General features: G+C 40.1%; 2 protein-coding genes across 2 annotated transcripts; one reads left to right on the forward strand and one right to left on the reverse strand.

Moving 5' to 3' along the window:
• The first annotated feature begins 1,027 nt into the window (after positions 1-1,027).
• Positions 1,028-7,217, forward strand: ube2l3a (ubiquitin-conjugating enzyme E2L 3a). The gene is made up of 4 exons (XM_008423268.2): positions 1,028-1,185; positions 3,402-3,497; positions 5,563-5,749; positions 6,356-7,217. Exons 1-4 carry the CDS (start codon positions 1,159-1,161, stop codon positions 6,508-6,510), a joined length of 465 nt encoding a protein of 154 aa, XP_008421490.1. The 5' UTR covers positions 1,028-1,158; the 3' UTR covers positions 6,511-7,217.
• Positions 7,218-7,472: 255 nt separating this feature from the next.
• ckmt2a (creatine kinase, mitochondrial 2a (sarcomeric)) lies at positions 7,473-22,104 on the reverse strand. The gene is made up of 10 exons (XM_081613171.1): positions 21,982-22,104; positions 19,316-19,501; positions 16,715-16,913; positions 13,343-13,438; positions 13,030-13,251; positions 9,945-10,030; positions 9,661-9,784; positions 9,029-9,163; positions 7,837-7,962; positions 7,473-7,757 (listed from the first exon to the last, which is right to left on the reverse strand). Exons 2-10 carry the CDS (start codon positions 19,462-19,464, stop codon positions 7,641-7,643), a joined length of 1,254 nt encoding a protein of 417 aa, XP_081469297.1. The 5' UTR covers positions 19,465-19,501; positions 21,982-22,104; the 3' UTR covers positions 7,473-7,640.
• Positions 22,105-22,672: the final 568 nt, after the last annotated feature.

Here is a 22,672-nt window from a genome sequence, read left to right on the forward strand (position 1 = left end):
GTGTGTGATTTGTGCAGCTTGTGTAATTTGTGAGCAACAAATCACCATCACAAAAAGATGGGGACCAATAGAGAGCTACAACTGCAAATTTTGGCACAGTTAATGTGTCAAAATAAGATAAATCATAAAAGAAATGTTCTTAATTAGGTTTTGTTGTTTTCACATTTACATAAAGACAAGTTGAAGTTTTTTGTCCTTTTTAAGGAATACCAAATTTATGTTCTAGACAGTGTCAGTCCAATTAAAAAGAGATCAGTACCTGGTTCAAATTCCACATCACAGGCAACTGATCGTATTCCCTACTTAAAACATTCTTGTAGAAAAAACCTGAGAGACTGATATGTATTGATTTTTACTGTCTTATTTCAATTCTTATGTTTAATTTTTGCTCAATATTTTTGTTGAATTTCTTTTCTCTTGACTTTAGCCTTTCAAAAATATGTTATGTGTTAAATTATATTACTGTATATGTTCTTACATGGAGAGAGTGGGTGGGGTGGGTTTTATTTTTGAAGTGTTTTCACACACACACAAAAAAAAAACAGAAGGTAGTATTGTACATTTGATGTAGATTTTGTATGGATAAACCTTCTGAATAAAAAAAAGAAAAGAAAATGGAACAACTGTTGAGAAAAATCAATTTACAGATGCATGTCTTACTTCTGAAAGATCTCTAAGTCTCTTATTACTCACACAAAGAGGCCAGACTGAGAGCAAAGGTAAGAGGAAGTTCTTGGATCATATAATTACTGCTGCTCCATTGAATACATTGTTAATAAAGATAAATCCTATTTCTTCAAATGAACTGTCAACATTTTATTTCTCTTTGTCAGAAATTTTAGAGTCTTACCTGTCTGTCTGTGTGATGTCTAAAAACACATGTAAAAGCATTGAACAACATGGTGTGTTTCACGGAATATTGCCTGAAAAATACGATGATCTATAAGTCAATACTTATATTTTATATTTTTTCGATTTATTTTCTGTTAAGTTTCTATTTCCACAGTTTTGTTCAAGCAGCCTTTCTGAGTCCTCCGCGCCGGTAGGGGGAGGTACAACATCGAGACTCCGCCTTCTCTGCCGCTTCGAACTAAAGTCAAAAGAAGTCGAGGACGGAGTCACGGAAAGAAACAGGAAGAAGACGAACTCGGCAACACAATGACTTCAACCAGGAGACTAGGCAAGGTAAAGCGAGAAATACCAAACTAATCTGTTTTATTTTACTTCTAGAGAGTTTAAAATACTCGTTGTGGCTTCGCGCGGGGAGCTACAGAGTAGGTGGCGATAAGAAAGCGGCCGAGTGTTTGTCGCCGACAAAATGAAAGGAGAATGACGTCCGACGAACGGGGATTGAACGGAGAGAAGAGCGAAAACGGCTGACGGGTGTGATTCAGCACTCTCTTGGAGCTGTCAGAGAACATGTCGATGCGCTTAGCGTGAGCTGAGTCAAGCTAGCGGGCTGTTGGAGCCGCTGTCACAGTGTAACGACGCTCACAGCCGGGGAGAAAACATGGAGACCGTGGGGCTGGGGCGTGACGTCAGATCTCATCAGAACCTCCAAGCGACTGATAATCAATAGCAGCTATGATCTGGCAATAATCCATAAACAGGGAAGGATCTTTCCAGTTGGCCCGCGTTGAGGGAAAATAAGCTACATCGTTAGCTGTGTTATCCATCCATCAGTAGACAAACGATAAGTAATTGGTGATTTGATTATACAGCTAAGAAAAATTTCAATCATGTATTAAGCTAACGTGAAAAAAATTTTTTATGAATAAATAAGGTTTATTAACATGATTGCATGAAAAATTGGAAATCTACATGTAGAGAGATCTGATGGATTCGTAAGGAATTGAGTGACGGAGCATTGATTTGATTTGCTTTTTCTGCATTTTTTTAAACAAAATGTTGTTAAATCTCCATAAGAGTGAAGCTGAAAATGCTTTGTTCATACATTGCCACGCTCAACTCAAAAGTGAAACCGAGTCACCAGGCAGGAGGTGATCAAACAGCATAACCTATCGAGCAAAAATGATTCAAAAACAATATTTCATTAAACACATTGAAAAAATGCTACGTGGAACTGCAAAAATATATTATTTTTGGATAGTAAACTGTGAAGTTAGTGACCCAACAGATAAATTAAATGATCCTGAATTTTTTTATTTATTTTTTTAAACAGCATCCACTGATATGAGTGTATGCAAATTGTCCTCATAAGAGTCTTTAGTCTTTGGTTGTTGATGCGTTCATTTAGAATAAACCTGGGTATCTGTTTTCATGAACCTGTCTGACGGGAGGCCTGTGTCTCATACTTTCAGTTTCTTTGGGACTCATTTGGTTTTGATTTGTAGCACAGAGTGTGTCGCTCTGGCTTTCAGGAATTTCCCCCGACGTCCAAACATCCTCTTCGTCATCTCTACTCCCTAAACTCCCCAAACAATCCGGTTCTCTTGTTCTGATAAAAAATAAAAATAAAAACACCAAAGTGGGACATGCTCAATAAGCAGCTATGTAACACACCGGGCAAATGTTGATCATGAAGGGAACACGGGATTTATAGACGGTATAAAAAAATAAAATAAGAATGTACAGTGTGACTAAAGTTCATTTTTAAACTTTAATTTTTTTTAAATGTATGTGGATAACTTTACCTTGAATACATAAAAAGTGTTGTTGTTTTTTTTATTTGTGTATTTACTTCTGATCTGTGAAGCAAGTATATTCTTATTTAGTAGTAGTATTTAATAATTTTATGACCCTTATATAGAGATAATCTGTCCTTCAGGCTGCTACGTAGAGGGTTGATATAATATTGATGTTCTGCCAGGAGCTGATTTAAAGGTTCAAATGAAGACGAACCAAAACTCAGTGCTTTTCTGCCATCAGTTCTAGAGAAGATCCCAAAAGTTCTTCTTTTGAGATCAAATTTAAAGACCAGATATTTAAATTAGAGGCACGATGTGCATTGGGATCCCACAGAATCCCAATGCAGAGTTGGGAAAGAGGCTAAGAGGAAGGTGGTGGCTGATTTTTCAAATAGTTTTATTTACTGTGCACTTAAGTCCCAATAAATGTCATTTACTAGCTAGAAGTTGATTAGAATTATTTTTGACTTGATCAGAGGCCATAAATCTGATCAATCTGGCTCAAGTTCAGAAATTTAGAAGTGGTATGTAATATAAAATCCTCAAACTAATATCCAATTCAGTTATAAATAAAAATGGGGCATCTTCATATTTGGTGACAAATAATTACAAAGATTCACGATGTTTATTATCTGACTAATATTAAACAGTTCAAGTTAATTATTACACACGATTCCCCCTTTTTGGATGTGTTTTGTGTAAACATCCGTGCCAAACCTCTGCTCTGTCTGAGATGTGTGTGTTTCGCTGTAGGAGCTGGATGACATCCGCAAATCTGGAATGAAGCATTTCCGGAACATTTCGGTGGATGACGCGAATATTTTGTGCTGGCAGGGACTCATTGTGCCTGTGAGTACTGACTGTACATCCACACACACACACACACACACACACACACACACACACACACACACACACACACACACACACACACACACACACACACACACACACACACACACACACACACAATAACAAGTAGTGACGAATAGGTCTACTAACAATTATTTTAGTTATTGATTATCTGATTTTTGTAACAATCATAAACTGTGAATTGGCACTTTTTGTAGATTTCTCATTTAGGTATTTTTACAGTCTCGTTTGTTCTTCCTTTAATACCCTGCAGCTTGTTACACGTCACATGACAGACTTGTCTTACTCATCCTCCAGAGGAATGCTGCTGCTGCTGCTGCTGCTGCTGCTCATGAGCTCAAGTTACACATTAGAGCAACAGTCACTGCACCTGTTACTTCTGAATTATTCCAGCTGATTCCGTTTCACATATTATTTATTTCTTTAAGCGTTGTTTAACCCATTCAGATCAAGAATCTGTTTTTCAAGAGCAGCCTCATTAAACAAAGCAGTTACAAAATATTGCATATAAATGACACACAAAGACTATTTAATAAACCTTCACATTTATGCTGTCCTGGTTTAACCTTTTTAATCTAACTCACCATCATGGCCTTTAAAGGAAATGAGAAAGCAGATGAGTTAGCTGATATACGTTAGCTGTGAAGTATCAATTACACTTTCTTAGAAGTTGAGACATTTGTTGTTGTTATTTTAGTTCAGAGTTTCTAAGCAGAAATAAAAAAGACAACCATTGTTTTTTTTCCTTTTGAAGAATATAATATTATGAAGAGATTTGGCAGATATTGTGACGATAATCTCTAGATGATTTTTGCTGGTGGTATGGTTGGGCTGATTATATTTGCTGTTTGAACATCCTCTCCACTCCCCAGCGTTTAGATCCCCAAGTCTCAATATATTAGAAAACTTTCTTTAACTCGATTATTGTTAGTTGTTTAGAGGCTATACCGAATTTAACCTCTTTATTCATAATAATTAAAATCTGTTTTGCCCCATCCAGAGCAGAGAGCATTCACAGTCTGGTTGGGACCTGAAGGCAAAGTGAAACAAACTGCAGGTTTCCAGAGCGTGACAAGCGTCCGGCAGTGGCTTGTAGCCCACTTTTGTTTGCTTTGCTTCATAAAAATCATGTCGGCTATAAAATGTGTTGCCGCTACTTCCTGTTGAGTGTCGATGCTCACATAATGAAGCATCAACACTAATCCTGCATTCTGAGTTTTCTGAGTCAGTGGGATCATTGTGATGTTTTTTGGTTTATTCTGTGTCGGGCCTTTATGTTCTTTCTGGTCGGTGGTTTCATCGATGTTCAGACTCTTTCTTGTTGCAGAATCATAAACTGTGACCTCAACTGAGGCAAGTGGCACCTGCAGTGCTTTGGCTATAGTTCTGGTATTTCTGGTAGGCCGGTCACTCCCAGGAAAATCCACCACTGTTCCAAGTTTGTTCATTTGCTGCTTTTATTCTGAAATGCCAAAGCCTTATAGAAAAGCTTTGTAACCTTTTCCATACTGATGGCTGGCAGTTAATTTATTCTTGTATTTCTGTGCATTGTTCAGATCAATAAGCATGAGGTGTTGTATTTGGAGATCAACTTCATGTTTTCAAAATGGTTAACAAATTAGGTCTTTACTATAATTATGTTAAGTCAAGCAGAAAGGGTTGAGCGTTTCACATGTTGAGGTTAGAAGTCATTTTTTCAGATGCAAAAATGGCTTGAAAGAAAAATCTGATTAATCGTGAGACTAGTCGTTTGATTTAATCAATAGCTAAAGTATTTGTTAGTTGCCTGGTGAAAAACAACCTGGTTTTCAAAAAATGTGATTTATTCATGTTTTAACACTGTGCCACAAGTTGCATGTGTGAAACAACAAATTTTACTGGTGTGGAAACCAAAATGGCTGGAAAACAATTTTCTCATTAAGCTCCTGGAAGAAAACTATAATAAATGTTTGTCCTTTTTCAATTAGTGGGGAAATTTTTTTTTGGTTTTAGGAAAGTTCACATTAAAATCTACAAATCCTTTTTTTCCTCCCCAATCCAGGACTCTCCTCCGTATGACAAAGGAGCCTTTCGGATTGAGATCATCTTCCCTGCAGAGTATCCCTTCAAACCCCCCAAGATCACCTTCAAGACAAAGATATACCATCCTAACATCGATGAGAAGGGCCAGGTGTGTCTGCCCATCATCAGCGTGGAGAACTGGAAGCCGGCCACAAAAACATGCCAAGGTGAGAAGCGGAGGCGGGTTTTTCATACGGAGGCCCTTAAGGGACACGGGGGACTGATTTTTCCTTTTGTGTTTCCTCGCATTAACGTACTAGTCAGTTCTTGACTATTGGAGTTGTTTGTGTTATAATGTAAGGCTTCTGTAAGGTTTTCCAGGTGTCTTATTAGTGACATATGTGAAGTTTTATTTATTTGTTTCTTGTTTTTACAAACGCCCCACAAACTTAGTATGTGCAAAATGCAAAAGCAAAACAGGTGAAACCTGCTTTTTGTCGCTCTCCATTCCCTCTGAGAAACAAACAGAAACTTTCTGTTCATGGGTAATAGTCATCTGAGAGGTTTTTGTATTGGTAGTCTGACTTGAGTCCCATCTCAGCCTTACACAAACACGGACACACAGATCAACGTTTTCAGTGATAAATTGACATTTATCACTGTTTACAAAGTAAACCAGGGTGTATTTGCTAACTTAACCAGAAGAAAAAGATTTCCCCATGTCCTCTATGGGGCTCCGTACTTTCAGAACTCCTCTGCTGCTGGCGGTGGAGCTTTACCATTATTATCGTTACTTTTATTAACATTTTTGTTTTGTTGTCGCTGCCTTCCAGTGATTCAGTGTCTGATCGCTCTGGTGAACTCCCCCCAGCCGGAGCACCCGCTGAGGGCCGACCTGGCGGAGGAGTACACTAAGGACCGCGCAAAATTCATGAAGAACGCCGAGGAGTTCACAAAGAAACACAGTGAAAAGCGACCTGTGGACTGATGACACGACGATGACCTGCACCTGTTAGCCTCCTCTCTGTTTTCTGATTGAAGACCCCAGCCTGACTCTCTGTTCTTAGCCCCCTCCCTCTTCCCCCCGCGTTTCACAAAGATGCCCCCCCGCCCCACCCCCCATTCTTGTGTACCTGCAATGTTTAGCACTCTCCAACCAATCTTTAATAGAGGCTTGTGTTTCTGTTTTACTTTGCCAAAAACAAAAATGAAAAAAAAAAACAAAGCAGGACTTTTTGGTGAGTAGGCAGCTTCTGGCCTCTAGGTGTCATCTTTTGGTTGTTTTTGACTTCTTTCTATCGATTTCTTTTTAGAAAAAAAACAATAAATTGTCTGAGGTGGCATCCTGAAGGTTAAATTAATAATAATAATAATAAAAGTGCTTTTCTTAGTGCTTACTTAAATGTTGAATGTTATCTCAGATGACACAGTTCTTATTTCCATCTTTTTAGGCTTCCTTTCCAAATTTAACAGCATCTAAAGCCATGTTGTTTTTTCCTCTTTCTCATCATCCACCACACAGTTGGAATAAACTGTGTGTGTTGCCGATAAAGCCCAGATGTAAAACAAAGATGATGACCATGCAGCATTCAGGTGTCATTTAAATCATTATTTTGTATTTTAAGGGAAATTATTCCTTCGAAATAAAATATTTCCACCTCTTTTGGCCTCCTCTGGAGAAGTGGTAAAACTACAGCATGGAGTTGTCTTGGATTCATGTCTGCTGAAGAGATGGAGAGTTATTGATATATCATCACCTTCCTAAAATAATAGAATAAGTTTTTGTTTTGTTTTTTTGCCTAAAGTGCCTTTTTTTAATTTTTTTTATTGCTTTTGGCATAACACGACATAGGCCTCTTTTTGTTTTTCTGTTTTTGTTTTAGGAAAGTGATGACATTAAAACTAAAAGGATCCAAACATCTGATGCAATAGAAAGTGAAACTAGTCAAGTTGTTTTAATTTTTTTTTATTAAAGTCAGGGTAATCCTTAACTTGAGGTAGACTTTTCTGCAGGTCATGTCGAAGATCTTTTGTTTTATTTTTACCCTGAAGACGTACAATCTTTGAGACATCAGCCTCTAGTGGTGGTGCCAAGGTTCTCCTTCACATGTTCGGCTCTCACTTCTTGAACATAACCAGCGGAGCGGGCACCTGGATGTCCTGGCCCTTTTCCAGCTGCTTCTCGCACTCGATCAGGTAGTTGACCCCGTTGACCACCAGCTGAACCAGCTCCACCTAAATTGCAAGCAACCCGAAAATGTCACTTGATCGGCAATAACGCATGTAGACCACAGGAACCGGAAGGAAGGCTCACCTCGGATTTGCCCAGACGGTCCAGGTTGGAAATGTCGAAGGTGTCTCCAGTAGCCGCCGTGTCGACCCCGCCCGTGCCTCGCTTCTGCAGCCGCAGGTTGTCCAGGATTTTGGAGAAACGCGGGTCCTGCAGAGCAAATGGAGACACGAGTCACGACTTGTGTTTAAAAATAAAACTACATGAAAGAATGTAGTTGGTATGTTTTGCTTTAACATAAAGGGACATTTTAGGCAATTAAAAAAAATACTCCAAAGTTAAATATTCTGTTGCCTGCTAAATGGCTAAAAATATAACAGTGGGTTTTTTTATTTTATTTTTCTTTGTGGGTCTATTTTGTTGCTTTGTGAAGGGGAGGAAAATTGCGTCTCCTTTCTAATCAGGAATGAATAAATTGATGTCAAATACAGAAAATACAAAACTACCGCTTTGGCGCCCCCTCTGGCGCAGCGCCCCCATGCGTCCTATTTAATGCTTCTATTTATCACTTCTTGCTCCGCTGTTTCTGAACAGTTTACCCCAATATTTTTCAGACGTGAGAAAACTGTCGCACATCATCACTCTGAACACTACCTCATGTAGTTGGGAGCATCATGGTAGCTGAGAAAGAACGAAGATGGAGAGAAAACCTGCAAAACACTTGAAACAGTCCCTTCATTAAATTGCGATTGTTTTTTGTTTATGATGCTACTTTGGAAATATTTGTAAAGAATTGTGCGAAACTTGCGCTTATTGCGGCAAATGTGACTTTTTATCGATCAGACATAGAAGTTAACAGGTAAGACTGAGGAAAGCAGTGAAGTAAAATGCTGCCACCTGCAGGTGGTTAGCTGTTACATCAGCTTGTTTTAACATTTCTTTTCTTGTGAAAAATGAGCAATCAGCTGTCTGAGTCAGAGTGATCTTCAGCTGTTCTGTAGAGAAGAACAAACATGGTAGAGACACGACCCAAAAGACTGGCAAGCAAAGCTGGCTCAATGAGCCGTTGTCTCAGGAGGATCTTGTAAACCATGTACTGTTTGCCTGGTTCACTACCATCCTGTAGTGCAGGAATGAACGCAGATAAAAAAAAAAAGATGAAGCTGATTGACAAACACCGACTCGTTGGGTTTAACTGATGTCGCCGAATCTCCCAGAGAAGTGAAGTAATGAAGGCCATTAACAAAGCATGCTGGTGTTGGGTCGGCCGCGTCACCTTGCTGAGGTTTGGCAGGCGGACATGAACCCCGGCCCGCAGGCCAGTGCCCAGGTTGGACGGGCATGTGAGGATGTATCCCAGACGCTCGTTCCACATGAACTCCCAGCCTCTCTCCTGGATTAGATGCTCAACCTGATCCATACAAAGAAAATATATGAATGTGTTACTTAAAAAAATACCATTAACATGAAAAACAGTTCTACAAAGACCCAAGTGAGCAAAACTACCACCTTAAAATGATTTACTCTCGTGCACTGGAACTTCACAAAGTCTTACTAAATCATTTTGATCTACTTTCTAGTGCAAATATATTAGCATACTTGAAACAGGACAAAACAAGTAACTTTTCAGAGACATTTAATAACTTGTCTTAAGTCAATAATTCCTTAAAATTGATATTGATACCTATATCAAGACATTTCCCCCATGTTATAAGTGAAAAACAAATGCCAATGGAGTTAGTGGGTTTTTTTTTACATCAATGTTAAGGAATTATTAACTTCAAACAAGATCATATATCTTTCTGAAGTTACTTTTAGTTTTGTCTTATTTCAAGCACATTGGCAGTAGAAGCTAGACAAAAAATACTTGATGAGGTTTATTGTTTTTGCGTTGCGGCTCCATCATGCCTGTTTGAGGCCGCTGCAGAATCTCTCGAACACTCTCTTCATGTTGCCGCCCTTCTCCATGGAGATGACTCTGGTGTGGTCTTCCTCGTTGATCCAGATCAGGAAGGTCTTCTCATTGTTGTGCCTGAAGACAAGAAACCACAGACACTTAAGACACCCCTTTGTGAAGTACCCCGCTCACCAGGTGAGAACAGAAAAACTAGTTCGTCCAACGATTAGCACAAGAAATCGTACTAAATTGGCGACAGACTGTGAACTCAAGCATCCAGCTGTGTGGATCGTACCAGATCCCCCTGGCGTCTGGCCAGTCTCTGGCCATGAAGGCGCACGTCAACAGAGGGGAGACGGGCTTGTCAAACAGGAAGTGGTCCTACAGGTAAAAAGGTGGAGAGACGCAGCAGGATGTTAAAGAACAACTTTAGGAATGATCAGGTACAGTGCTGTAAAACAGATTTCTTCTATTTTCACTTTTTTTGAATGTTGAAAGAAATTTCAATATGTGACAAAGATGACCTGAGTAAATACAAAAACTTTTTTATTATTATTATTATTATTGTATTCATTAAGGGAAAAGACGCTATCCAAACCAACTTGGCCCTGTTAGGCTTAAGTGATAAAATAATTGCAATAAAACGTTCAGAGATAAACTTCACAAAACATTAATAACAAATGATGACTTTGTTTTCTACTATTTTTTATTTTTATTTTTTTACACAATGTGTTGCTTTTTGAGAGCAGAGACGTTCTTTTTCTATTATCTATTATATATGCTGGTCAGGTAATAAAAAGGGAAAAGTTTGACTCATGAATCTGAGCTCAACAAGAAAGAGAGGTAAAAACTGTAGTTTCCTGGCCAAAACAGGAGACGTGACAGGTATGTCATACAATTCTGTAACTTAAATTACCAGTAAAAACGTACGACTTAAAACGCATTTTAAAATCGACTTCTGAGCATTTTGAATTGATTCAGAATTCCCAGGGCTTGGAAGTGAAATTCTTTATAGAATCAGTTTTCTATTTCTTAGGAGAAAACATCGGCCTACCCACATCCTCTGCACTCAGGCCAGGGTCAGAACCTGAAATATTTAAGCTATTTAGGTCATAGGCTGATGGCTGTGGGCAGCAAGGATTGCCTGTAGCAGTCTGTATTGCAGCAAATTTGAAGAGCCCTCTGACTGAAGACCATCTGTTTTCCAGTGACAGTTTCATGCAGGAGGGTTTCCCTTCAAAATGTTCTTGCCGGACCACCCGGTCTAGACCCAACAAAGTTTTCTCTTGCATTGTATGAATGATCTTATTTCACTAATTTAACTTTGTCAAAAAAAAACAGACAAACAAAAGAAAAAACAGATAAGTCCCAACTTATTATTAGATCAGCATCAACTGAATCATCTGTTCCTCCTCCATATCTAAGCATTCACAGTGTCTCTGACTGGTCGATGACTCACATCAGGCACGTGCAGAGGGGGGAGCTGGGGGGGCTTGAGCACCTGCCCTTTTTGCTCCTTGCCCCAAAGTGCCCTTTTGGTCAATTTATTTTTTTGGGGGGTATTATTATTTCCTAAGCCCTCTTCTGGCACATAAATACATGTGCTAAAATTCCTTGCTTTTTTGTTTCTTTTTTGTATAACATAATAAGCCCTCCGGTCACCTTGTTACCTTTGACCTTTTTCCCGTGACGCATGACGCAGCTGCCTCTTGCGCAGTGAGATAAGGCGGCTAACTGTGGAGCTCAATGTAGCGAACGTTCCAGATTACATAACAGTTTTTGGTGAATTAAAAAAACGTTTTTGGTGAATAAAGTGAAGTAGACTTGCTGCTTGTCAGATGACGGAAAACGTTGAAGTATCGTTTCTGCTTCAGCTCGGAGTCGCGGTTTAAACAGAGAGGTAATGAAATACAACAGACACTGACAGGCCTCTGCGTCTGCGTTTCTCTGAAGAACTACTGAGCGGGAGGAGACAGCCAGGTGAGGAGAAACTGTTCTTATCTATCGATTCAGTATTTCTATCATACAGACATTAGGCTGTTGTTGTTGTGCTATTAGCTAGCTGCTAGCTAACGACTTTGCTAGCAAAGCTAGATAACTAAAAAGCTTCTTCCCTGTATCTTTAATGATATCAGTAATTCTTTAGTATCGCTTATGCAATAGGGGCACATCGCCCGTCCAAAACCGATCATCTCCATAACGAATATATGTCCGATCTTCTAATTTCCTTTGCTGCATAACGTACATTTCATTTATTCTAGCATTAGGTAAATGTATCTTGAAGGAGAATAACACATTAATAATAGTCCAACAAGGATATTTAGAATTAAAAATAACTCACCCTGAATTACCATAATAGATATAATGAATGTAATAAAAGTGACATTAATGAAGGGAAAAAAACTCAACCCAGACTTTAGGTTTAGGGTCTGGTTCACAGAGTATGAAGTTAAATTTGTTTCCCAATTATTCATTCAATGGAGAAAAAAACTAACCTCAGTTAAGTAAAATAAAATTGTAATCAAAACTTTTGGAATTGTAATGATTTCTTTTTTAAAAAAGTTTTGTTTAAAATACTTTTTTTTAATTAACTCATTTTTACCAAACAAACATTTATTTGCACACATCAGAAATCTTTTGTTGTGATTTTAGGCCCTGCTCAAGACGTCATATGAGAATCGCAAGCAAAAGTTTGAGTCACAAACAAAAACTTAGAATATCAAGAAACGATTTCTGACAAGCACAAATAAGTTTGTTTTGCAAAAAAAGTTAACTTCATGAGTCAAAAATGTGTGATTTAAATTTTTTTTTTTAAAGCAAAACTCTGTAGGTTTTTCTCATGGTGACATGCATTAACAATTCAATTTTTGCTTTTGTTTTTTTCTTTTTTCTGCAGTTCCACGTTAAAGTTTGATGCAGCTCTGCTTTCCTGAATGGACCATCTTCATCTCCACTGCAAGTGCAGCAAACAGGCAGCTCTTTTTTATTGATTACAGTCACTAAAAGGTTGCATTGTGCCCTTGTTTATATTTTTAATAGTGTAATTCTGTAAACACAAAATATGTCTGGTGTTCCAGCTCTGATTTACATATCTTGCTAAATTGCGGGTTTGAATATTGCAATACTTTCCTATAACAAAGTAGACCTGCAGAAAGAAATTACTAATAAAATATCTTACATTTGCATAGTTGTATGCTTTATATAGAGATGTTTGTTAGCTTTGATTGTATATATCACATTTTTGTAATTTATCATTGTTTATTAAACTCTGGAAGCTGAGTGGCTTTGTTAATATTCTGTCCTATAATGCGGTTAGATGTGCCCTTTTTTTGTTGTTGAGCACCTGCCCCGTTAGTGGTCTCTGCACGGCCCTGACTCACATCAATAAGCTGCTGCTGCTCTTTCTCCGTCATGTCGCCCAGGCTGTAGTAGCGGCCAGCGAGGTCCCCCTTTAGACCGGCCAGAGCGGTCACCACCACCCGCTCCACTTCACGCCGCTCAGCCCTGGAACAGGCCGGGGGGAGGCTGAGCCCGCGAATGCTGCGGCCCGTCCGGACGCGTGACGACAGAACGTAGTTCTCGTCGAACATCCCGTGTTTTAGCTGAAGGCAAAAGAAGAGACGACAAAGACGCCAGTGAGTGGTTTTATTAGCGTCTGGCCGGTAACACAGGAGGGGTCAGCTGCGGTTCTACCTTAGAGGCGTCCAGGTCGGTGGGGTGAGTCATTTTTCTGGGATCGTAGCCGTTGTGTCTGTCTTTGATTATCGGATCAAAGAGTTCAGCAAACACCTGGAGGAAACAGCAGAAGACTTGAGAGGCAAAACATTTACTAAATATCAAACATTAATATAATATCAAACATTAATATATGTAGAGCCTTATTGTGACTGGAAGAAACACAGATGAAAGACATTCCAGACACAACCATTAACAACCAATGTTAAATCAGACTTTTCCTGTTTTAGGTTATTTATAATTACATAAATTGGGTTGAAGCTGCAGTAACGTATATATATATATAAAATAAAAAAAAATTCCCTTCTCACCCTCCGCGGGTGGTCTGTTTCATCCTCTGAGCTCGGGTCCTCTACCAGAGGCCTGGGAGCTTGAGGGTTCTGCGCAGTATCTTGGCTGTGCCTAGAACTGCACATTTCTGGACTGAGATGTCTGATGTTGTTCCTGGGATCTGTTGTAGCCACTGCTCCAGTTTGGGGGTGACTGCCCCGAGGGCCCCGATGACCACAGGCACCACTGTGGTCTTCACCTTCCAGGTCTTTTCCAGTTCCTCCCTGAGGCCCTGGTACTTCTCCAATTTCTCATGCTCCTTTTCCTGATGTTGTAATCACTTGGTATTGCTACATCCACCACAACGGCTTTCCTCTGTTCTTTGTCCACCACCACAATGTCCGGTTGGTTCGCCATTACCATCTTGTCTGTCTGGATCTGGAAGTCCCACAGGATCTTAGCTCGGTCATTCTCCACCACTTTTGGGGGTGTTCCCCACTTTGATCTCGGGGCTTCCAGTCCATATTCTGCACAGATGTTCCTGTACACTATGCCTGCCACTTGGTTATGTCGTTCCATGTACGATTTCCCTGCCAGCATCTTGCACCCTGCTATTATGTGCTGGACTGTCTCAGGGGCCTCCTTGCACAACCTACACCTTGGGTCTTCTCTGGTGTGGTAGATCTGAGCCTCTATTGCTCTGGTGTTTAGGGCCTGTTCCTGGGCGGCCAGGATGAGAGCCTCTGTGCTGTCCTTGAGTCCAGCTTTCTCCAGCCATTGGTAGGTTTTCCTGACATCAGCCACTTCAGTTATTTGTCGGTGGTACATCCCATGTAGGGGCTTGTCCTCCCATGATGGTACTTCCAGCACCTTGTCTTCTGTTCCCCATTGCCTGAGACATTCGCTGAGCACATCGTCCGTTGAGGCTTTGTCCTTGATATATTTATGGATCTTGGATGTTTCATCCTGGACAGTGGCTCTCACACTCACTAGTCCTCTGCCTCCTTCCTTACGGCTCGTGTACAGTCTCAGGGTGCTGGATTTGGGGTGGAATCCTCCATGCATGGTTAGTAGCTTCCTAGTCTTAACATCCGTGGCCTTCATCTCTTCCATTGGCCAGCTAATTATTCCGGCAGGGTATCTGATTACTGGTAAGGCATAGCTGTTTATTGCACGGATCTTGTTCTTGCCATTGAGCTGGCTTCTCAGGACTTGCCTTATTCGTTGGAGGTATTTGGCTGTGGCTCCTTTCCTTGTGACCTCATTGAGGTTGCCATTTGCTTGTGGTATTCCCAGGTACTTGTAGCTGTGCTCTATGTCTGCTATTGTTCCTTCTGGGAGTGAGACCCCTTCTGTGTGGGCGACCTTCCCTCTCTTTGTAACCATCCGACCACACTTCTCTAGTCCGAATGACATCCCAATGTCAGTGCTGTAGATCCTGGTGGTGTGGATCAGTGAGTCGATGTCTCGCTCGCTCTTGGCGTACAGCTTGATGTCATCCATGTAGAGGAGGTGACTGATCGTGGCCCCATTCTTGAGTCGGTATCCGTAGCCAGTCTTGTTGATGATTTGGCTGAGAGGGTTCAGGCCTATGCAGAACAGCAGTGGGGACAGAGCATCTCCTTGGTATATGCCACATTTGATGGACACTTGTGCAAGTGGTTTGCAGTTGGCTTCAAGGGTGGTTTTCCACAGCCCCATCGAGTTTGCAATGAAGGCTCTTAGAGTCCTATTGATGTTGTACATCTCTAAGCATTCAATGATCCACGTGTGTGGCATTGAGTCGTAGGCTTTCTTGTAATCAATCCAAGCGGTACACAGGTTGGTGTGTCGGGTTTTGCAGTCTTGGGTGACTGTGTGGTCTACAAGGAGTTGGTGTTGGTATATATATATATATATATATATATGTGTTTTTAACATGTTAAAACTATCACCATGTCATGACAATATAATATTAGACAGACGACCTGTGAAAATATCAAGCTCTTCCACCTCATCCCAGTGCAACTATGGCCGTCTGAAGAAATGCACCACTCCCAGTCAGAAACAACCAATCAGAGCGAAGAGGAGGGCCTTAATGCTGCCAATCACAGTCATGGATGCCCTCCTTAATGTACTAATGATGGAGAAGCAACTTACCGTTCCAGGGAAACTTTTTATCCGCCATAATCGGTGGCTATGCTAACTAACCTTAGCATTCCTGGCAGGCGCCGCTATGTGATTGGCTGTTTCTAGTTAGCACTGGGAGAAGGCACACATTATCTCTCTCATTCCTACTCAGTGGCGCAACAACACATTATTCAGGTGGATGCGAAAACATAGATCGCTCTCTCGCTCCCTCCCCCCGAGGCGACGATACGTGAAGGGTTAAACTCGCTACATTTACCAAGTTATGTGCGCGAGATGAAGGAGCGTAAGGCGCGCTGAAGTGTATGGGAAAACATCATCGGCGCGCCGCCCCCTCCAGACGGGGTTTTGGCGCCCCCTCTGGTACCGCGCCTCTATGCGTTGCATACCCTGCATACCCACTTTTTGTGCCACTGTTCCTACTGGTGTATTAGGGCCATTATAGATGTATAAAAAATGGAGGAGTAAATTTCCACAACAAAACATGGACATTTTCAAGTATTTTTTTTCTAGAAAATTTCAGAAGTTAAAAGTCTAAAATAAATTAATTAAAAGGCCACATTTATGGGAAAATCGTTTTTTTTTTTTTTTTTTGCGCTGATGACGCTGTTGTTAGCTTCTTCTAGGTCAAAGACACAGGGCTGTACCATCTGCTTGCAGCCACTTGTGTCTGAGGCGCTAATGTAAACACTTGAGTTGGGAGGGCGTGGCCAGCCGCTCATTAGCATAACCATCATCAAAACAGGTAGAACTACTCAAAAAACACATTTGAGAATGGTTTTGTGTGTTAAATGTAACGAACATGTTTTTTTTGCTGTCTCCAGTTTGTTCAAGGAAGCGTAACAATCGTGGACCTTTAAGTCCTGAAACTGGAATGTTTCAGTTTTCCCTGCTCATGTGTGGGACTCTGTTGTTGCTAGTGAGTTGCGTTACCTCGTAGCTTTCCTCGTCACCAGCGACGCAGCCCACCGTCTTAATGAAGGGGTGACCCGGGTTGTCCACCCCTGTCTGGATGCACTGGTCAAGGGTCCAGTTGTTGGGAGTCAGCTTGTCCCTCAGTTTGGCGTAAACAGCCGGAGTCAGAGCGGTGGCCATGCAGTTGTTGTGTTTCCTCAGGTCGGGGAAGTCTGAGCTGTCGGGAAGGAAGAGGAAGAAGAAATGAACAAGGGAAGAAAAACAGAACGACAGAAGAAACAGAAAGGAGACGGAAGAAAAGATAAAACATGTTCCTGGTGCAGCATGTTTCCTGGCAGAGTGTCCTGAACGGCTCCGATTTCAAATTTAAGTGTTTGAAAGCCTGCTGCACCGTAACCGTTATTTCAGTCACAATTAATCGAGTAGTCGGGGAAAAGAAAAAAATATAATTGGCGCACTGTTCATAATTTTCATTCATACATTTGAAATGCATAAAAAATGCAAATAAACAATTCAGTTCCTATTTTAGTGAAGCTAAAACTAATCCACTATTTCATTCTGGGTAGAACGTTTATCAATCAATCAATCAATCAATCAATCAATCAATCAATCAAATTTTATTTGTATAGCACATTTCAGCAGCAAGGCATTTCAAAGTGCTTTACATAATTAAAATAAAAACAGTATGACATTGAATAAACAGTGAGAAAGAGAAAGATTTTGAAAAAAAAAAAGAAACATTAAAACCCGCACCCTTTTAGGACTTCAGTTAAATGTCATTTAACTGGGACTCTAACCCTCTGGGACTTTAGTCAAAAACACCGTTTGACAAGGACTCCAACCTCTAGGTTTTTAGTTGAAACGCCAACAACTGGGACTCTAAACCCCGTAGAACTTTAGTTAAACGTTTTCCGAGGGGCTTAACATCATTAAAATGTAAACAGTGAGAAAGAGAAACAAAAAGAAATTAATAAATACATAAAAAGTAAATATAAAAACATGGAAGACATCAAAACCGGCACTCTAACCGTAATTTAGCCATAAGCAACTCTAAACAGGTGGGTTTTAAGTTGAGATTTAAAGGCAGCCAGTGTTTCAGCTGTTTTACAGTTTTCTGGAAGTTTGTTCCAAATCTGTGGTGCATAGAAACTGAATGCTGCTTCTCCTCGTCTGGTTCTGGTTCTGGGGATGCAGAGCAGACCAGAACCAGAAGATCTGAGGGGTCTAGATGGTTGGTACAGTAATAACAGATCTTTAATGTATTGTGGTGCTAAACCGTTCAGTGATTTATAAACTAACAACAGTATTTTAAAATCTATTCTCTGAGCTGCAGGTGTAGGAACTTTAAAACTGGTGTTATGTGCTCTATCTTCCTGGTTTTAGTGAGAACCCGAGCAGCAGCATTCTGGATCAGCTGCAGCTGTTTGATTGATTTATTAGTCAGACCTGTGAAGATGCTGTTGCAGTAATCAATGCGGCTAAAGATAAACGCATGGATGAGCTTCTCTAGATCTCGCTTGGACATAAGTCCTCTAATCCTAGAGATGTTCTTCAGGTGATAGAAGGCCGACTTTGTGACTGTCTTAATGTGGCTCTGAAGGTTCAGGTCCATCACTACTCCCAGGTTTCAGGCCTGATCGCTGGTTTTTAGTTGTAATAACTGAAGCTGTGCATTGATTCTGGTTCGCTCCTCTTTAGGTCCAAAGATAATAACTTCAGTTTGTTTCTGTTCAGCTGGAGAAAGTTTTGGCACATCCACATATTTATCTGTTCTAAGGATCTATTCAGTGATTGGATGGGTTCAGAGTCACCTGGTGACATCATGATGTAGAGCTGTGTATCATCCGCGTAGTTATGGTAGCTGATCTTTCTTCCTGTTATAACCTGAGCCAGTGGGAGCATATAAACATTGAAAAGAAGGGGTCCTAGGATTGAACCTTGGGGTTTATAAACAAAGACAGATTTTTTATTGTAAATGTAAAATATTTATATTATTTATGAACAGTTTTGGTTTAATTACTGAGTGTGTTTAGGAGATTGGATGTTTAATTCTGTATACTGTAGTTCACAATTATTTGATTGTTAAATTAGTTGACAATTATTTTAAATAATCGATTAATCACCATTAATCTAATAAACTGTTTCAGCCACAATGTGATTTGTAGCCAGTCGTTAATTAATCAAACTCTCTTTGACTTCCTTATGTCATGTCAGTGAAGCGAGCCAGGAAGAGACCAGAAGGTCACGATAAACACTCTGGATTCTCGCTTAAAAAATAAAGTAAAATAAATCCGTTCATTCTCAGGATTTACAGGTTGAAGCTTTTCTTGAATTTGCTTCCCGTCCACAGGGCGACTAGGAAAGGGAGACATGAGCGGCATCTGAAACCTTAAGAGAAAGTGAGTCAAAGGTAGCATAGATGAAACATGAGAGGGTCACTGGTCACGAAGGCATTTGCCGCTGCGTCAGTCATGACCCCCAACCAACGCTCAACCTCCGCTGATGCAATCCATCTCTCTGAGCCTCAGAATGAGGCTATCACACCTGACATGCTTCTAGGAAACGGAAAAGTTTCTGATGCTTCTGTACCTGGCCCCTCATCGAGGCCCTCCATCTTACCTGGGAGGGTAGAGCTTCTTCTTGGCCTCGGCAGCCAGGGAGCCATTCTCGTTCAGCAGGACGCCGGTGGCCATGGTGCCCGCGCCCAGGCTAGCCAGCAGCACGGCCGTGCTGCGGCCCGAGATCAAACGCCTGAAGGAGCCCGACATCTTTCCTCCAGAAAAGTACGGATCAGTAGAAGAAGAGCTAGAAATGCCAAGAAAGACAGAAACTGAAGAAGGAAATAGCAAAAGCAATCGGTAAGGTCTGGAAATTATGCAAATTAGCGGAAATAAATAACTGAATTGTTTTGTGAGCGCATGCAGGATCACACTTGTAACTATTGCAGACTATGACATTATTTAATATAATAAAGTCGTTAATGGAGTGGTGTCCTAACGTTTTGTCACGTGAGCCGAAGCCATCAAGATGAAAGTAATTGAGGGCCACGAAATGTAGATATTTTTATCTATTTTAATTAAAAATGCAGTATCTTTAATTTTTTTATATGTATAAAATGTTTCTCTTTCACTTGGACAACAAGAAACAAAACACAATATTCTAATGAAATAAAAGAAGTCTGTTTTTTGTAGAAAGGAAGCTGCAAGTGGTTGTACATCAACATGAATCATAAATTGATTGTTTTCTACAATTTTTATTCGTCTCAGTAAAAACAATGAGGTTTCACTCAATCTTAGAAAAACATCCCACATTATTTAGCCGAGTTCAACAAACCGGTCGCCAAAATCTGCTCTTAAGTAAAAACTGGCTGAATGTTTGTCGTATTATTTGCTACAAAATTGAGTCAACGTGAAAAAGATAATTGAACAAAGATCAGTACTTTGTGTTGTACTTTCCTTTTTTAACCGTATCTTTGATAAAAGGCAGTAAAACGTTCTTGAACCATTATTTATAAATGTTTTAAAACTCTATCCTTGAGCCTGAAAACCAAGTTTGCATGTTTTTTTTTGTTTTGTTTTTGTCATCAAGGATCTCACAAAATCACTTCGAGGGCCACTAACGGCCACCAGACCACATTTTGGACACCCTTGGATTAATGGAAACTTTATAATTGCTACGTTCAATCATCAGATTCTGTCCTGCTGGATTGTGAATCAGACTCTTGTATACCTTCCAGGTGTTTTTCTTTGGCTTGTTTCTCTAAACTTCATTCCACCCCACCCTCTGTCTTGGCTGCTGCTTTCTGATTGGTCCACACCCACTTGGATGGAGCAATCACCCAATTGGGTTGGTGGAGGTTAGGGTGTGGAGCATGTGGTTATTAGGTATGCAGTCTCTTTGTATACCTGCTAACTAAATTAGTTTAACTTTCTATTTGAAACTGTATACATTTAAATCTGTTCTGAGTCATCTGCGGTTTATTAGAACAACAGAATTAGCATATTGTCATCTTCTTAACATGATAGCCTCAGTCATATTTTGCCAAGTGTTTTTTTTTTTTTTTTAAGGTAGTCAACAAAGTTATTGACAATAAAAAGAAAAAAAAAACAGGTAGTGCTTTTTTTTTTTTTCAAAATCACTTTTGGCCAAAAATGACGTATTATTCCGATATTAATCTTGTGCATGCATGAGCTTTCTCGGGGTACTCCACTTTCCTCTCAGTTAAAAAACGTCCATGTTAGTCTTGGCTAAATGGTGAAAATGACACTTTGATCATTTTCTTGCACATTAACCTGTGGATGTTTGCATCACACATCTGTTTGTTAACCTTGTAAGCTGAAGATTTCTCAAATTTCTGGTAATTAGACCACTAAGCAGTCGCTGTTGTCTGAACCACATTGGTCTCCACAAATGAAATGCTCTGCGATAGCCCTGATCCTCTTCTGCAACCCTAATTCCACGTTGCCCACATGTTTTTTTCTTTTCTTGGCTTTACTGTTAATGAACATTGACACATGAAAACAGATACATTTAGATAAATTCCAGTTATCTGTTCCCAGATTTACACTTATTTCTAATCAGATTCAGTATATGGGAGGTCACAGCGCAGCTTGACTTTGACTCGGTGTCTAGGAGACTGTTTCTAAAAATAGAGGAGCGGCATGAGGACCAGACTGCTTCTGTTAATTCAGGTCAGAGGGGGAGAAAAAAAAAATCCCTAATCGATCCAATATTTTTAAAATGAGCCGATCAGGTCAGACCCAACTTTCACCCACAGCGTTTATATCTTTACGTTTGCAGTGCAGACTGGAGGACACATACTGTTTGGGTCAGTGGTGATATTATTATTATTAATAGATCAGTGGAGGGAAGTTTGGTGCCAAGACCAAAGCCCCTCCTGGCTGATGGATACAGAATCATTCTGGACAGAAGTTCATAAGGTCAACACAATGTTAAAGAGAGATGGAAAATGGATATGGGGAAAATCATGTGACCCGAGAACTTGGCAGGACATCAAAAGTTTAAAACTCAACTGTTCAGAGTAGTTTGCAAAACTGCAAAAGTTTTTTTTATTTTTTAATTAACTAAGCATTCTCTTGTTTGCTAAGAAAAGCGTGTTGTAATCATAACCAGCTTCTAATAGATTCTGTCAATTTAAACACAAATATGACACATGCACTCACTTAACAATCGTGTTCACAGAAACTCGGGATTTAAATTGTTCTTAAATATATCAGCTAATGGAGGTTCTCTGTCAGAGAAACGAAAGGAGGAGGGTAACATACCTGGATGAAAGCTGCTGCCTTCTGACTGAAGGTTGTTGAAAACCAGCTTTTGAGTCTCCTCTGTGGTTGGCTCCGCCCCCCCCACCCTCTCCGAACTCTACTCCACTTGTGGGAATACAAATTGAGGGCCAATCACAAGTTAAGACACACTTATAAACCAATGAAGGCAGAGATCTCCTGTAAACAGAGCCATGATTAACTTTGATGGCTCTAATATCACCGTCTGGTTTGACCTTCACATTTACACATGATCTCTTCCTCTCTCCTTCAGTTGTCTCAAACTCTGCTGCAGCTTCGGAAATAAAACACGACTTTCACACGAGCGGAACTCTGACCCTGAAGGAGATTTGGTGCATTTCTCCAACAACTCAAAACACTTTAATGTATGGAATTATTGTTTCCATGTTCTTTTTACTTCAAGATGACATTTGCTGATCTTCTGTGTATGGAAAGCCAACAGTGCAAATACTAAGTATTGCCCTTTGATAATTTTTTTTCTTATTTTGTCATATTGCAACATCAACTCGTATTTAATGAAACTTTATGGTTAAGAAGTAGAAAATAAAGGACGGATGTGTTATTTTCTTTAATTATTCATTACAAAAAAAAATCCAGGAAGTGTCAGACTTTAGAAAGAGCTTCCAGGGGCTGTCACCCAGGGCAACAGGTTTTGGATTATTTTTGTAAGGAA

This window comes from Poecilia reticulata, chromosome 12 (assembly GCF_904066995.2).
Source record: "Poecilia reticulata chromosome 12, P_reticulata-male-v2, whole genome shotgun sequence".
NCBI lineage: Eukaryota > Metazoa > Chordata > Actinopteri > Cyprinodontiformes > Poeciliidae > Poecilia > Poecilia reticulata.

Bases quoted from the DNA above. Each gene is read 5' to 3' on its own strand.
- ckmt2a (XM_081613171.1), bottom strand. From the start codon at position 19,464: ATGTCGGGCTCCTTCAGGCGTTTGATCTCGGGCCGCAGCACGGCCGTG. The intron at 13,439-16,714 runs GTAACGCAACTC...TGTTTCCTCCAG, and splicing joins GTGACGAGGAAAGCTACGAG to GTGTTTGCTGAACTCTTTGA. The intron at 9,785-9,944 runs GTACGATCCACA...TCTTGTCTTCAG, and splicing joins CCAGACGCCAGGGGGATCTG to GCACAACAATGAGAAGACCT.
- ube2l3a (XM_008423268.2), top strand. From the start codon at position 1,159: ATGACTTCAACCAGGAGACTAGGCAAG. The intron at 3,498-5,562 runs GTGAGTACTGAC...TCCCCAATCCAG, and splicing joins GGCAGGGACTCATTGTGCCT to GACTCTCCTCCGTATGACAA. The intron at 5,750-6,355 runs GTGAGAAGCGGA...GCTGCCTTCCAG, and splicing joins GGCCACAAAAACATGCCAAG to TGATTCAGTGTCTGATCGCT.